The sequence below is a fragment of the Schistocerca cancellata genome, chromosome 1 (assembly GCF_023864275.1).
Source record: "Schistocerca cancellata isolate TAMUIC-IGC-003103 chromosome 1, iqSchCanc2.1, whole genome shotgun sequence".
NCBI lineage: Eukaryota > Metazoa > Arthropoda > Insecta > Orthoptera > Acrididae > Schistocerca > Schistocerca cancellata.
In genome coordinates, this window is record NC_064626.1 from 646,282,267 (window position 1) to 646,299,673 (window position 17,407).

General features: G+C 43.2%; 1 protein-coding gene across 2 annotated transcripts in view; it reads left to right on the top strand.

Annotated features, from left to right (window-relative positions):
- The window catches only part of LOC126183417 (ubiquitin-protein ligase E3C), a 216,554-nt gene that overhangs the window by 122,001 nt on the left and 77,146 nt on the right, over nt 1-17,407 (top strand). For both annotated transcript variants that reach the window (XM_049925370.1, XM_049925378.1), the window contains exon 9: nt 1,031-1,278. In XM_049925370.1, the coding sequence (XP_049781327.1) occupies nt 1,031-1,278 (248 nt within the window). The remainder of the gene's footprint in view (nt 1-1,030; nt 1,279-17,407) is intronic.

The window sequence follows — 17,407 nt, forward strand, 5'->3', positions numbered from 1 at the left end:
TGTCAGTATCAGGTTTTAGCAGACCGTATTGTTTTGGAACTTAATTAGAATAGTAAGTGTTTTCATCGCAGTTGAATTGTGGTGGACAGTGTATGTATTCCTTCAGTGCACTAGTTCTGCCATGTGTACTGGGAGCATTTTCAAATCACATTGGTTTTTTTGCACAGTGCCACATATGCATTTATCAAGAGGGGACCAGATGCTGTGAATGTGAAGTCATGATTAGGAATAGAATGTAGTGACTTGCTTAGGTCTAAAATACTTTTATACATTTGTGTCAGTAAAATATAACACAAAGAACAAAAAAGGCTTGTGTACACTTCATTCATAATGAAGTTCATAAATAATAAGGGCTATGAAATTCATTTTCTCTCTTCTTCTACTTGTTTAGTTCCAGTTTTCATTTACAGCTGACTTTGAAACCAAAGTCTGTCTCAGCCATATGTACTTACTACTACCCATTACCAGTGCAGCCAATGTTACAATACAAACATAGAAGAAATGTGGATGACATGAAATTTAGAAAACATGACAGTTGCCCTTCCAATCTCCTACCAAACTACCCTCCCCTTTAGCCTTTTCTCGTGTGTTGTAGTGATTAATCTTTTAAAGATCACAATGTTGAAAAAACACAAAATTTCATATGAAGGCTGTCATCATATTCCTTAGGCTTTTTAATGTTATATTAGGTCACTAGTTTACATCCTTCCATGCTTACTGTGGATGGTTGCCAAGGTACACTATTTTTGAATCCTGTTTGCTGCCTGTAAATCAAACCTGTTCCCCCTTTTCATTCATTTTACATTATTTCTTTAAAACTCTGAAACTGTGTTCAATAAGTGAGCGGATATAAGCAGAAAGTCTAAAAACTGTTTGCAGAACTTCACAGAAAGAAAGTGAGATATTGTTAGAAACATTTTAAAATGCTATGTCTTTACAGTGTATTTTAATTCATGTTTTATAGAGCACAAACATTAATGGATTCCTGACCACAAAAATAAAACTTTGTAATTTTGTTTAACTATTTCAGACTAATTCATATGCTAGCATTTCGACCAACTTTCCTGCGGCACTTGTGGAGTGCTATTCTGGCTGTAAGGCAGACATCGCTCTTTGGCAGTGCCACACCACTATTGCATATTGTATCGAGGGGACTGCCACTGTCGAGTGATGATTCTGCACGCATAGTGCCATTGCTAGCAGTGTTCTGCTCTTTATTCAGTTTGCTTCTCATAACACTGCATGATGGAGAATTCTATGGTGATGATACAGTGATAGGTATGTATTGGAGAGAGAGATCAAATTAAAATGACACTGGTTGGTAAACAAAACATCTCGCATACTGTTATCTCTCTTCACCCTCTGTGCCCTGTATCTTTTGCTTTTGCTTGTTCTGTTCTGATTTCTTTCATTTGTTACTATTTGAAAAAATAATATTGTCATATGAATGAAAGTTATAAACATAATTTATCTCATAAAATGTTAGTTAGCTCAAATCAGTAGTATAATGACTCTTACTTTGTCTTACCATCTTTTAGAGGACAAGGTGTTCACTCTATGCTGTTCATGTCTGCATGTGAAAATTGCTTTTTTTTCTGCTCAATATCATTAGAGCAGTGGTAAAACTTGGTAACTTTGATGGGCATATTTAGAATGATAACTGGAAAATAGGTTAGTTTAATTATATATGTAACTCATTTGATTTGATTTGATTAAATCAGAGTGACCAAAAAACAATGGTCCTAGCTCCCTGTTGTTCTCACTGAAACTAAGTTTATTGTGCATTCTCTCTTCCCATTGTTCTAGAAATACCAACCTGTACGTAGAAATAGTAGTAGGAATCCCTTTACCAGGTCTCTTTAGCTAAAATTTCTTCAGGAATTAATGACTGAAACATTTGTGTCTTTTGGCCTTGAATGCATTACATTTGAAGTTTACATGTGATGCAGTGTCAGACCCCTTGTCACGTGGGTTTTAGTCCAATGTTTTACGTGCTACCTCTTGATCCAGCTATGTAATTCAGATTTTAGTATTACTGTAGTAATGGTAAGTACAGATTCTGGTCCAACAAATTGAGTTACGGGCTGCTTGTTCATTGCCACTAATTCATGAGTGACCAGGGACCCACAGCAGGTTTACTTTGTTGTTCGTCTCAAGTCTCACAAGGATTTCATAGTATTTTGCATTGATCTCATTGCCAGGGCAGTTGACCTTTCAGAGCTGCCTAGCTGTCTGAGTGAATGTAGGTGCTACAATCCTTGTAAACCCTATATAGAGTCTCCTCCACTCCTACTTTTATAGCAAATATCTCTGCCTGAAACACCATGGCTAGCTTGCTTAGAGAGATTGCATCTCCGGTATAGATGGTGTTCTGTGTACCGCTGCCTCAGCATCTCCACCTGTTCTTGTCCCGTTAGTGTACCAAACTATGCCATCTTCCTATTTGTTGAAGCAACTGAAAGTTGTCTTATAAAAAGCTAGCACATTCCTGACTATTCCTACATTTACAACATTCATTGTATTAGTGTGGGATTCTGGATATCCTAAAGATTGCCATTTTTAATGCCCTTACAGCTTGTGTAAAACAAATATGTAATGGGGCCAATCCAGTGTGGTTTGCAACCCAGTAGTGGATTGTTGCTAATTCCAGCCATTATGGCTAAGCAGGCTGATCTCTGCACCTTACCAAGCTCCTTAGCAGTGACTTCTGTTCTACTTTGTTCCATCATACTGTACTCCCATAAATTATCGGAGGTGCTATGACAGAGGTTATCCACCTCTTGGAATAAACCTTAGATCGTATTTCTTACACTAGTTGTGCCATTGTTCTAACAGTATTGTCAAAATTACCAGGTATTATTATTACTAAATCTTCTGTGTATCCTTAGTAAAATTAATCTTTTGCATTTAGCTCCTTAATGAGTTCACTCACGACTAGGTTCCACAGTAGCTGGGACAAGAACCCATCCTTTGGACACCCTCTAGTGGTGTTGATCATTCCTCATGGTGGCTTCTAACTCCTGTCTGCTCAGCATGGTCTCAATCCACATGCATGCCTGGAAAATGTGGAAAATTCTGAAGAAATAGATGTTCTGTGCCTCTCTGAGCGTCAAGTAACTATGGGAATGGAGAAGTTAAACGTTAAGGGTAGATTAACGTCATTTTCACATGGAGTTAACATGGAAAAAGGGAGCAGTTGCAACATACATAAAAGTTGGACACAAAGTCAAAAATATTGAAACAAATAGTTTTTGTGTTCATCTTGTTGAATTGGTTGTACTGCCTGATGAAGACGCCAAGTTACGACATCGAAATATCGCCTGGGAAAGATGCAGACTGCTGACAGTAGAGCCGATTCTATGAGATGACAACAAATTGCTAAAGTCTAAGAAATCATAGTTTCTGTGTTGATCATAACCTAGAAGTGAGCACTCTTGAGTTGTTACTGCAGATTACTTCTCTGATAATTGTAACAGGCTATAGATCTACTCTGGGAAACTGTCAGCTATTTCTGAGAATCTAAATATATTATTGAGCTATTTGCCAGACAATAAGAAACAGTCTGTGGAATTTTGAATGTAGATTTCTTAAATTATAGGGACAAGAAAAATGAACTAGAAGAATTATTTCAGTGTGTCAGTCTAATTTCAGTAGTCAGATTTCCAAAACATACACTGCAAGATTGGTAATGTATTTACATTACATTAATACTTGTTCCATAGATCATAAATTCGACATTTTCGTAATGATGTGATAGCAATTAATGTGTACCAACTTGTTAATGGACTACCTGATAATGAAGCACAGTTAATGGAAATAAATAACATAGCACCTTGTAATTCTTCATGCTTTCCCAGCGATCTGTTGACATCTTGGATATTCAGGAATCCAGCTGGATGTTCGTGTCGTTCTCGCACAATATTTCAACAGCGTGCCTGGCTGTCTACTTCAGGTGCTATACGAGACTGGTCCTTGGGTTGATCGAGTCCAGTATTTATGCCTGCAAGGAGCTGGGCGTTCCCTAATTGGTCCGCGCCGAGTCGAGTGTTCCGTCTGTGGACTGTGCCTACCAGATACGGCTTCAATGGACCCCTCCAATCGCGGATGTTCAGACTGCCGTCCACACCCGTTTTGGTCGTCCTCAGCGGTTGTGGTCGTCATCTGAGGTGTGTCAGACCCGATCTGAGATGTTGGGTACTCTGTCTCATGACTGTTACTATGATTTCCACTTCTGTTTTGTGCTGGGTGCTCCATAATCATCCATGCCATGTCGTGTGTTCTGTCTGCAGTCCTCACCTGCTAGACACGGCTACATTGGCCCTCTCTGGTCGCCGGTGTTCCGACCGCCGTCCGCGCCTGGCCTGGCCATCTTCTGAAGTCGAGTTCATAATCTGGGGTGTGTCAAATCTGGTCTCTAATGTCCGATACCTTGTCTCACGGCTATTCTCTTGGTCTCTACTTCTATTTCTTGTAGAATCCCGGAGTGTCCTGTGTTGAGTTTTCACAAGCTCAAGCGCTGGATACCAGGCAATGCTGATTTGGTATCCTGAGTCACGGTTGATTAGATTGCCTGTGACCTCAAATCTCAATGGCTTCTTTAATGATACTGTCCCAAAATCTTGAGGTCTGTGTCACAATCTTGGTGTTATTATTGTAATTCATTGAATGATGCAAGTTCCAGACAGTGCTCTGCTATGGCTGATTTAGTTGCCTGTCTGAGTCTGGTATGTCGCTGGTGTTCTTTACACCTGATGTCCACAGTTCTGGTGGTCTGGCCAATGTGTGACATCCCACACTGGCATGGTATGTTGTAAATACCTGGCTTGCATAACACCAGGTCATCTTTTACATTCCCCAGCATAGCCCCAATTTTGGTGGGTGGGCAAAATATGCTCTAGGTGTCATATTTCTGGAGAATCCTGCTGATTTTGACAGAGATAGGTCTGGCGTATGGCAGGTATGCCATCTTCTTTCCTCTTCTGGTTCTTCTTCTGGATCCTTTGGCTGATTGGCAGGTTGAAGTGCCTTCTGGATCTCTCTTGAGGAGTACCCATTCCTGCTGAACACTGATCGTAAGTGTTCTATTTCTGTGGCCAAACTATCAGGATCTGACAGAGTTTGTGCTCTGTGGACCAGTGTTTTGAGCACTCCATTCTTCTGTGCCAGATGGCTGGCTTGTAGGTATAAGTTAGGTGTGTAGGTTTGCGGTACACACTGTGTCCAAATGTGCCATCTGCCTTTCTCTTCACTAGAACGTCCAAGAATGGAAGTAGTCCATCCTTCTCCATTTCCATTGTGAACTGAATGTTCGGATGGCAAGAGTTCAAATGCAGCAGGAATTCATCTAACTTCTCCCTACCATGGGGACAAATGACAAAGGTATCACCCGCATGCCTAAAAAAGCACTTGGGTTGATATGTGGCTGAAGAGAGTGCCTCCTCTTCAAACCTTTCTATAAATGTGTTGGCCACCACTGGTGATAGAGGGCTGCCCATTGCCACCCCTTCTGTTTGTTCGTAAAATTGACCCCCATATAGGAAGTATGTTGAGGTCAGTACACACCTGCATAGGTCAAGGAGAACCGCAACGAACTTCTCTCCAATAAGCTCAAGTGACTCCTTCTGTAGTACCTGTGTGAAGAGAGACACCACATTGAAACTAACCATAATGTCTATGTCTGTGATGTGTTGCTGGCTCAGCCGGTGTGGTCGAGTGGTTCTAGGCGCTTCAGCCTGGAACCGCGCAACCACTACGGTCGTAGGTTCGAATCCTGCCTCGGGCATGGATGTGTGTGATGTCCTTAGGTTAGTTAGGTTTAAGTAGTTTTAAGTTCTAGGGGACTGATGACCTCAGATGTTAAGTCCCATAGTGCTCAGAGCCATTTGAACCATTTGTGGCTCAGCCATTGCAGGAAATCCTCTGAGTTCCGGATGTGATGTGTACATTTACCCACATGTGGTGTCAACATCTTCTTCAGGTATTTTGCAGTAGGGTAAGTTACTGCGCCAATGTTGCCGACAATAGATCGCAGAGGAACCCCATCCCTGTGAACCTTGGGGAGTCCATACAGCCTCGGAGGTGCTGGCGCTTTGGGATGCAGCTTCTTGACAATTTGTTCAGGTAGGCTCGTCTCCTTCAACAGGGCTCTGGTCTTTTTGTCCACTTTCTCTGTAGGATCGCTTTGTATTGACCTGTATGCAGGATCCTCCAGAAGTTGTTGCCCCTTTCTGTCATATTCTATTTTCTTTAGGATGGCTGTGGAGTTCTCGTTGTCTGCGGGAATCACCACAATGCTGTCATCCTCCCGGAGTCGCCCAATCAGCACTGCCTGGAATCTAGCGCTTGAGCTTGTGAAAACTCAACGCAGGACACTCCGGGATTCTATAAGAAATTGAAGTGGAGACCAAGAGAACAGCCGTGAAACAAGGTGTTGGATATTAGAGACCAGATTTGACACACCCCATATCATGAACTCGACTTCAGAAGTCGACCGGCAACCAGAGGGGGCCAATGTAGCTGCGTCTGACGGGCACGGACCACAGACGGAACACACGACGTGGCATGGACCAATTATGGAGTGCCCAGCACGAAAAAGAAGTGGAAATCATAGTAAAAGTCATGAGACAGAGTACTCAACATCCCAGATCGGGTCTGACACACCTGAGATGATGACCACAACTGTTGAGGATGTCCAAAACGGGCGTGGACGGCAGTCGGAACATCCGCGACTGGAGCGGTCATTGAAGCAGAGTCTGGCAGGCGCGAACCAAAGACGGAAAACTCGACTCGGCATGGACCGATTAGGGAATGCCCAGCTCCTTGCAGGCATAAATACTGGACTCGATCAAACCAAGGACCAGTCTCAGGTAGCACCTGAAGAAGACAGCGAGGCACGCTGTTGAAATATCATGCAAGAACGATGCGAACATCTGGCTGGATTCCCGAATATCCAAGATGTCAACATAGCAACTTACTTTCCTGAGGCAGGTTCATACAAAGCAGTGAGGCCTATTGATGAGAACAGAGTACAGTATTTTACGAGTAAGTAAAAGAGGTGGTATGGGACGAGATATATATAGAAAGAGATGCTAATTTCAAATTCAATTTATTCCATAATAAATTTGTGTCAATATTTTAAAGTTGCTTTCGTAAAAAGATATCAAGAATATTCATTAAGAAAGGTAAGGCATGGGTAACTAAGGTGATCAAAATCTCATGTAAGAGGAAGAGGAAAATTTATGTAAAGGCTAGAAGAAGTCAATTAAGTGCACAGCACAAAAAATACTGTAATATTTTAAGGAAAGTCATTAAAATGTCAAGAAGTATGTATGTACTGATAGAAATTAATAATGTGAATAGTAACCTAGAACTATAAGGGATATTATCAAACAGAGGACAGGACAGTCAGTCAGTATACAAGACACCATAACAATTAAACTGAAAGACAAATGTTGTTGTGACTAATAATTCACAAGTTGAGAGTACTTTTCACAGTCACTTTCTAAATGAAGTAGCAAAAATAGTGTAAATTGTTCAGTTGAAGAAGTAAGAGACTATATTGAAAATGTCATCACATGCAACTTTAAGCAACTAGAAGTAGTAGCACAAACCTTCTTCACTGAAATAGCAGAATCCTGAGAGAGAGAGAGAGAGCGCAACTTATGTAGGGTTGATGGAATTTCAAACAGAATTCTGAAAAATTGTTCCAAATTAATAAGTAACGTCCTTGGTGATACATGTAATGCATCACTAGCAGAGAGAATTTTTTCAGGTGGGTTAAAATGTGCAGTTGTAAACCTCTTTATTAGAAAGGTGACAAGAAAGAGTTAAACAATTATTGCCGCATTTCCTTACTGATATCTTTTTCCAAAATATTCAAAAAAGGAATGTACTCAAGAGTAATCTCACACTTCAGTAGAAACAATTTAGTTTGCATATCACAGTTTGGATTCCAGAGGAGTTGCTTATCTGGGAATGCTGCTTATATATTCACTCATCAAATAGCAAAAGCTTTAAATAATACATTATTGCTATTTGGCATTTTTATCTTTTGAAGGCATTTGATTGTGTAGATCATATTACTCTTGTAGAAAAACCTCATGTTTTGTGGAACTGATGGCTTCACACACAGCGGGTTTGAATCGTACATAGCAAACAGATTGCAAGAAGTTGTGCTGAATAATTAAAACAATGTTGGAAGGGTAGCATATTTTAGTGGCTGTAGAGTAATCACAAAGGGAGTCCCACAGGGTTCAGTTTGGGGTCCATTCCTATTCATTATACTACGCTGACCAGCCAGAACAATATGACCACTGACCTACTATTGGTCTAAAGCCATTGCAATAGCAGAGTCACCTGGTGAGGAATGACTGTTAGTCAGGCACATGTATGGTGCACGCAGTATCAGTGAGCATGCTGTCTATGTAAAGAATGGGAAATGCGCCCAATCTATCTGATTTTGACAGAGGGCAGAATGTGATGGCCCAGAGACTCAGCTTCAGCATTTCAGAAACTGCATGACTTGTCCAGTGTTTTAGGAGAGCTGTGGTGAGTGTTTTCAACACATAGTGAAACCAAGGTGAGACCAAATCCTCACATCGTGGGGTTGGGCAACCACCCTTCATTACATATGTCAGACGACGTAGGCTGGGCAGGCTAGTAAAACAGGACAGGCAGTGAACTATGGCGATAATAACATCAGACTTTCATGTTGGGCTGAGCACAAGTGTGTCTGAACTCACAGTGCTCTGAATACTCCTAATGATGTGTTTTTGCAGCCGACGACCAATGCATGTGCAAGTGTTAATAATACAGCTGAAATGGGCATGTGACCATCGGCACTGGGACATTGGCACCGTGGCAGATCATTGCATGGTCTAATGAATCCTGATACCTTCTTCATCATGTTGTGGGAGGGTATAAATTCATCGTCGTACAGGGGAACAGCTCCGTGACACTTTTAATGCGGGATGAAGACAAGCTGGCAGTGGTTCAATTACACCCTGGGGAACATTCAAGTGGGCATCCATGGATCCAGTGGAGCTTGTGCAAGGCAGCATGACAGCCAAGGTGTATTGTACACCAGTTATAGGCCATGTACACTCCTTGATGACAATCATGTTCCTTGACAGCAGTGTCATTTTTCAACAATATAATGCACGGCATCACAAGGCCAGGAGTGTGATGGAGTGATCTGAGGAACATAGTTGCAAGTTCCAGTTGATGTGCTGGTCTCCCAGTTCACCATGTCTGCACCCGGTTGAACACATCTGGGATGTGATTGAACATGGCATCAGAGCTACATGTGAATGATCGTCCACTTAACAATCAGCTGTTTTTAGGTGACACTAGAGTTATAATAAATCTCATTAGAGAGAAAACAACAGAATAAACTGTAAATTATGTTTTCTAAAGAATTATTAAATGGTTCTCAGGAAACGGACTCTCCCTAATTTTGGGAAGGAAAAAAAAAACACAATTTTCAGTTCTGTACAACAAATAGTCACACCAATAATTGATGTAGCACATGAGCAGAAGTCTGTCAGTAGGCTACAATGTTCCAAATTTTTGGGTGTACATATTAATGAAAACTTGTAAACTGGAAGTAACATATTACTGAGCTTCTCAGACAGTAAGTTCCGCTACTTTTCCTCTTCGTATAATTGCTAATCTAGGAAACAAGCGAATTAACCTCCTGACATATTTTGCATGTTTCCACTCAGTAATGTCATTTGCGATAATTTTGTGGGATAACTCACTGCTGAGAAAGAAAGTATTAATTGCAGAAAAGTGATGAGTAGGAATATTATGTGGTGTTCACTCACAGATGTCATGTAGGTTCCTCTTTAAGGAGCTAGAAATTTTAACTGTGCTGTTGCTAATGAAATTCATCATAAATGATCCATCATGATTTGAGAAGAACTGTGATGTCCACACCTACAACACTAGAAGGAAAAAAATGGGCTTTATTACCCATTATTAAAGTTGACAGTGTCTCAGAAAGGAGTTCAGTACACTGCATCAAAAAATCTTTGCTCATTTGCCCAATTACATAAAATATCTGATGGGTACCAAGTAAATTTTAAGTCTAATTGAAAATCATTTCTCCTGGACAACTTGTTTCCATGAACCAATTTCTATTTAGAAACTGGTAACCGATTTGTTTTCAAGAGTAGTTGCATATGGTAGACTTAAAAAAAAAACAGGGTATTAATTTGCCCCATCATTTTAATAAAAGAATCATTCAAATGATCTATGGAACATGTGACTAACTAACTAAATACTCTTCTGTGGCTCTAACCATGGATTCGAAGATTGTGTTGCTGAAAGCCCCCTCAATACCCATGAAGAGAGCAGAATGTTATTTCCTGAAAGTGTAGTGCCATTTCTAGTTTTCCAACAAATTGGTGAAGTGCTGTTTCACATGATTTGCCTGGTTGATGTATGCAAGTTTTCATGTAGAGAAACCTCACTTAATCTCCTTTCCCCAACATACGCATTAACCAGTTTCCTAATGTCTTTAGAAGAAAGGAGGACAGACTGATCAGTTTCATGACCTGAGCCATGGTATGATCAATCCTCCCTGGGTTCAGAATGAAAACAACCTTCTCTGTCCTTCAGGCATTTGGAATGGCTCGTGCACCTAAGCTCCTTCACTGTTTTTCAAGCATTAGGAATGGTTCCAAAAACAGACCACATATGAGGCTGATTAATCCCTCTCCTGTTTGTTGCAACAAAGCTGGAAAGATAACAACTGGGACCAGTAACTTAAAAGTTTGAAACATTCTCGCAAACTGCTGGCTGGAGTGTCTTGGAATCTATACATTCCTTGTCAGATTTCCATTTCTCCCACTTGTTAATGTAAACCAGTGCCTCACATTTGCCATTTCCTCTAACTCTACTTGATTTCTTCATATTTTAACTTTATATAGGTCTGAGTTTAAGTCTGCTTTCTTAGGATTCTTACAGGCAGTGGTCTGTCTAGCACCTGTTTCCATCTTAAACTCAATGTCCATGTGGTCAGGTTAGGATAATTTGAGATTTCTAGGTTACGCTTCAACAGGTATTCAAGTAGGAACTCACTTCTCCTGTTGATATCACTACTTCCCCAAACCAGGTTGTGGCCATTGGCATCACAAGCAACCAGTAGTTGATGTTCACCTGCAAGCAGCTGTCTTGAGTTTCCTCATTTCCTTGGGTGGAGGAGCACTGTCCTCATAAGGAAAGTATGCTGAGGCCAGTACCACGTTCCTTGTGCTCACTTACTCACAATGCTTCATTCTGATGGTCATGAAGTCCTTGGAACAGAAATTTGCCATCATTATGACTGAAATTCCATTTTAAACATAAATTCAGGTCCTGTCATAAATTAACTTATCTCTAGTTCCTCCAAGGCCTGATATGCCCACTAAATGCAACTTGGGTAACAGAATCAGTGCCATGTCCATCTTCTGTCTTCTCAGGAGGCAAATCAAGGCAGCAGTTACCCACTTACTGTGCTGCAAGTTTATCTGCACTGCTTCCAGCCACCACTGTCACCTTTGATGCCCTTGATGACTCTGAATAATATTTTAGAGCTTGCTCCTGCATTTCCCTCAGGCATTTTTCTGTGGCTTCTCGCAGGTTTGGCCAACAGTTCCAACATTCTGACCAAGCCAGGTGGCACAATGGTTAACACACTGGACTTGCATTTGGGAGGACGACAATTCAAAGCCGTGTCCGACCACCCTGATTTAGATTTTCCCAAAATCATTTCAGGTAAATACCAGGATGGTTCCTGTGATAGGGCACAGCCGCCTTCCTTCCCCATCCTTCTCTAATCCTCCCCCAAATCAACCAACCAACTTCCGGTTCAGCAGCATGTCTGGTTCTGAACTCGTAATGTCTCTAACAGTCTCTATAGAGGAACATCCTTAAGTAGTTTTGGCACATAGACTGATAACTTGGCAGCCTTGAATAGTTGCATTGCTGTCTTGACTGGCAGCTTCCCACATCCTGTGGCGACATCTTGAACAGCCAATCCACTGTTCCTGTCCCCTCACAAAGATTGGACCAACCTTGCCCAGATAAACCTTCCTAAATTTGGGGCCCTGACTTGAGCTCTCCCCAATTTATTTCAGAGATAGCCATCTGGATTTGCAACTTTTGGTGGAAGGTGGTGCTAACAAGAGGGTAGTCTTGTTGGATTACTGCCATACTGAAAATAAAAGACTGCATTACTGTAGGTCCAATTCCTTGTTTCCTGTCTTGGCTTGCTCTGGATTTGTTTCTCCTCTGAACTAGGAGCATCAGGTGCTTCCCTCATTCACTAATTACCTGTACTAATCATAGGAGAGGTCTCTTAACTCCATTCTCTTCTTGGGAGTCTTAGGTTCATAACCTTTTAGTACCTTCCATTTGTTCTTAGGGAACCATTCTTTACCTTTGTTTAACTATTGTTCTCCCCTTAGGGAGCTCACCACTCTTTGGTGAGTACATGCTTGGCAACTGCGGGGCCCCGGCCCTTGCAGCTTCTCTTTCAGTGCTGCTTGTCTCCTCTTCTTCTGTCCTTTTCCCCCCTCTTGGGGAGATGTCTCATGCCTCCATGGGCTCTTGAACCTCATTTGCATTGGTTTATTTGTAAGTCTCTCCTCTCTTATACTGCTCTCCTCTATACTTTTCTTTCCCTGTATCGCTCTTTCCCTGCACTGCCCTTTCCCTGCACTGCCCTTTCCCTGCACTGCCCTTTCCCTGCACTGCCCTTTCCCTGCACTGCCCTTTCCCTGCACTGCCCTTTCCCTGCACTGCCCTTTCCCTGCACTGCCCTTTCCCTGCACTGCCCTTTCCCTGCACTGCCCTTTCCCTGCACTGCCCTTTCCCTGCACTGCCCTTTCCCTGCACTGCCCTTTCCCTGCACTGCCCTTTCCCTGCACTGCCCTTTCCCTGCACTGCCCTTTCCCTGCACTGCCCTTTCCCTGCACTGCCCTTTCCCTGCACTGCCCTTTCCCTGCACTGCCCTTTCCCTGCACTGCCCTTTCCCTGCACTGCCCTTTCCCTGCACTGCCCTTTCCCTGCACTGCCCTTTCCCTGCACTGCCCTTTCTCTGCACTGCCCTTTCCCTGCACTGCCCTTTCCCTGCACTGCCCTTTCCCTGCACTGCCCTTTCTCTGCACTGCCCTTTCCCTGCACTGCCCTTTCCCTGCACTGCCCTTTCCCTGCACTGCCCTTTCCCTGCACTGCCCTTTCCCTGCACTGCCCTTTCCCTGCACTGCCCTTTCCCTGCACTGCCCTTTCCCTGCACTGCCCTTTCCCTGCACTGCCCTTTCCCTGCACTGCCCTTTCCCTGCACTGCCCTTTCCCTGCACTGCCCTTTCCCTGCACTGCCCTTTCCCTGCACTGCCCTTTCCCTGCACTGCCCTTTCCCTGCACTGCCCTTTCCCTGCACTGCCCTTTCCCTGCACTGCCCTTTCCCTGCACTGCCCTTTCCCTGCACTGCCCTTTCCCTGCACTGCCCTTTCCCTGCACTGCCCTTTCCCTGCACTGCCCTTTCCCTGCACTGCCCTTTCCCTGCACTGCCCTTTCCCTGCACTGCCCTTTCCCTGCACTGCCCTTTCCCTGCACTGCCCTTTCCCTGCACTGCCCTTTCCACTCATTGGAAATTCTCCCTTGCTGACTGGAGGCTATATTCCTCCTTGGTAGCCCTCGACGAACGGCCGTTTCCCAGCTGTGATGATCACTTCGAGCACCTCGTTGAAGTTATTCTCTGAGCTGCTGGATCCTCTATCCCTCGTTCTACTACTTCTCCCAGTCGGGTCCTGGTCCCTTGGTGGACTGTGGAGTGCGGCAATACAATTGGCGCCCAAAAACGTGCGCTTCGCATCTTTCACCGTCATCCTATGTTAATGAACTGCATCTTTACAAGCAACTACGTGTGCAGTGCCATCGCACTATTAAGGAAAGCAAGAAAGCATGCTGGGTTTCCTTGACCAGTTCGTTCAGCAGTTTTACTCTGTCCTTTCTTGTTTGGGGTAGCCTACGCCGGCTTTCTGGGTCTAGCACCCACTCCCCAATCCCTGGTCTGACTGTGGCGGGAAACGTCATAGTCGACCCTGTGGATGTTTCCAACGCTTTGGGCCAGTACTTTGCGGAGGTTTCAAGCTCCACCCACTACCATCCTGCCTGCCTTCCTTCCTTCCTCTGAAACAGGTGGAGGAGGCTCGTGCAATCTCTTTTCTCTCTTTGAATCGAGAATACTACAAACTCCTTTTACTATGAGGGAGCTCGAACGTGCTCTCTCCTCATCCAGTTCCTCTGCTCCTGGGTCTGATACAATCCACGTCCTCATGCTGCAGAATCTTCCTCCTGCAGGAAAACACTTTCTCCTCGATACTTACAACCATATTTGGACTGATGGTGTATTTACCATGCTTTAGCGTGAAGCTATTATTGTTCCCCTACCTAAGTCTGGTAAAGATAAATCCCTTCCTTCCAGCTGTCGTCCAATTTCCCTTACCAGCAGCGTCTGTAAGGTGATGGAACGCATGGTCAATGGTTGATTAGTGTGGTGGCTGGAGTCACACCATCTTCTCACTAATGCTCAGTGTGGGTTTCGAAAGTGCCACTCAGCGGTTGATCATCTCGTCACCCTGTCGACGTTCATTGCAGAAGCGAGAAACAGTAGCTGTTTTCTTTGATTTGAAGAAAGCCTATGATACCTGTTGGCAGACAGGCATTCTACGTACTATGCACACATGGAGCCTTCGCGGTAGTCTTCTCACTTTCATCTGGGAATTTTTAACACACAGAGTTTTCCAGGTATGTGTGGGTTCCTCCTTATCCCACACTTTTTCACAGGAGAACAGGGTACCTCAGGGCTCCATAGTGAGTGTCATCCTCTTCGCCATAGCCATCAACCCCATTATGGACTGCCTTCCAGCTAGCATTTCCACCTCTCTTTTCGTTAACGACTTTACTATTTATTGCAGCTCCCAGCAGCTGTCTCCTGCAACGCTGTCTTCAGCGTTGTCTGGACCGTCTCTATTCATGGAGTGTCACAAATGGTTTCCGCTTTTCTGCTACCAAATCCGTTTGCGTCAACTTCTGGTGGTACAAGGTGTTTCTTCCACTGGTCTTGCGACTGGGCCAAAATGTTCTCCCGTTCGTGGATGCAACAAAGTTCTTAGGGCTTACGTTTGACAGGAAACGCAGTTGGTTTCCCCATGTATCCTACCTGGCTGCACGCTGCACCCAGTCTCTAAATGTACTTTGTGTATTGAGTGGTACCTCTTGGGGAACTGACCGGAATGTCCTCCTCCGCCTCTATCGATCTCTTGTCTGCTCCAAGTTGGATTATGTTTGCATTGTCTACTCCTCTGCACGGCCGTCTATCTTATGCCGCCTCAATACAATTGGGGATCTGTCTTGCCACTGTGCCTTCCGTACTAGCCCTGTTGAGAATCTATGCAGAAGCTGGTGAACTACCATTGTCATACCGGCATGACATCCTACTGAGTAGGTATGCGTGTCGGCTTTCTTCCGTGCCAGGCCACCCAACATTTGACCCTTTTTTTTATGAATGACATTCTTGACAGCCAGTATGAGATGTACATTTCTTCTCTGCGACCTCCTGGCGTCCGCTTTTGTCACCTGCTTCAGCAGCTGCAGTTCACACTTTTTGCCACTTTCCAAATGAGGGAGAGCCCTTCACCACCTTGGCTTCAGACACAGGTTTGAGTTCATTTTGACCTCAGCTCATTCCCGAAGGATTCGACTCCCGAGCTGACCTATCGCTGCAAATTTCTCGAACTTCGCTCACAACTTGCTGATAAAATATTTTTGTGCACTGATGGTTCCAAGTCCGCCCAAGGTGTTGGCTGTTCTTTTGTCATTGGGGCAGATAAGTTTCAAAACTGGCTTCTCGACCAGTGTCTTCCACCATAGTGCTTTTAGAGTGGAGGTTTTAATGTGTTGCAGAGTGGCTGGGTTATCCTTTTATTTTCATGATCAGCCAGCCACAGTATTCTTCTCTCCTGTTTTACTCTCTTCCCCTGTTTCTTGCACCTCTATGTGTTTTTCTTGTCCTGTTTTGTTCCATGCAGTGTTCGTTGCTCTTCTGTCGTTCTTGGGTATTGTACTGTATGTCTAGTTAGTTTTATTCTTTCCCTTGTCGAATTGTTACAGTAGGAACAAGGGACCCATGACCAAGCAGTTTGGTCCCCCCCCCCCCCCTTTCCCTCCCTTTTTCAGGTGAGATACACACATTTAATATTTGTTCTTAATCCACTTCATTTTTAACGATAAACATCAGTTTCGTACCATGTAAACACCATTTTAATAATCTGTAATTTTTCTATCCTGTGCAAAGCAGAAAGCTTTAGTCAAAGAGAAAAAATAAATGGGATCCTTGTTTTTAGGAATTTTTTTGTTTTAAGTTGTGCTATTTTCTCAAAGTGATGTTTTGAGACTGTGGCTATGTACAAAATGTATGTGATGCTTTCATAGAAAAAGACAGCTGCCAGCCATTATTAATAATGCTGTATATTGAAGTAAATAGTGCCATAATCGGCTTTGAACCGACAGGTTCCTCTTCAGGTGGATGTTCACAAAATGCACATGTGTTCGAAGTTTACATAACTTTTTTGTTCTTTATCCCCTTGTGGTGAAAGATTCTTGGGATGGTGGTACCTTTGAAAATCCCATGTAATATTGTTGGTATGTTGTCTTGTATTTACGAAATACTGTAGTCTATTTGCAGCACTAAATGTGCAAAAACTTAAGTTAATGTGGATCAATCGGAAAAACAAATTGTAACATTCAGATACAGCATTAATACTGTCCTGCTTGATATGGTCATGTCATACAAATATCTGGGCGTTGTGTTGCAAAATGATATGAAATGGAATGAGCATGTGAGGATTTGGTAGGGAAGGTGAATGGTCAACTTAGGTTTATTGGGAGAATTTTAGGAAAGTGTAGTTCATCTGTAAAAGAGATCTCATATAGGATGGTGGTGCACCTGTTCTTGAATACTGCTCAAATGTTTGGGATCTGTGCCAGATCGGATTGAAGGAGGACATCAAAGCAATTCAGATGCAGGCTGCTAGTTTTGTTACCAGTAAGTTTGAACAACACGTAACTGTTAAGAAATGCTTCGGGAACTCAAATGGGAATCCCTGGAATGATGGCAACATTTTCTTTGAAGAACGTGATAGAGAAAATTTAAATAACCATCATTTGAAGCTGACAGCTGAATGATTCTGCTGCCACCAACATACTTTGCGCTTAAGGACCATGGATAATATATCAGGAATTATGCATGGAGGCATATAGACGGTAATGGGAATGATCAGTAGTGGTACAGGGTACCTTCCACCACACACTGTATGGTGGCTTGTGGAGTATCTGTGTAGATGTAGATGTACATGTAGAT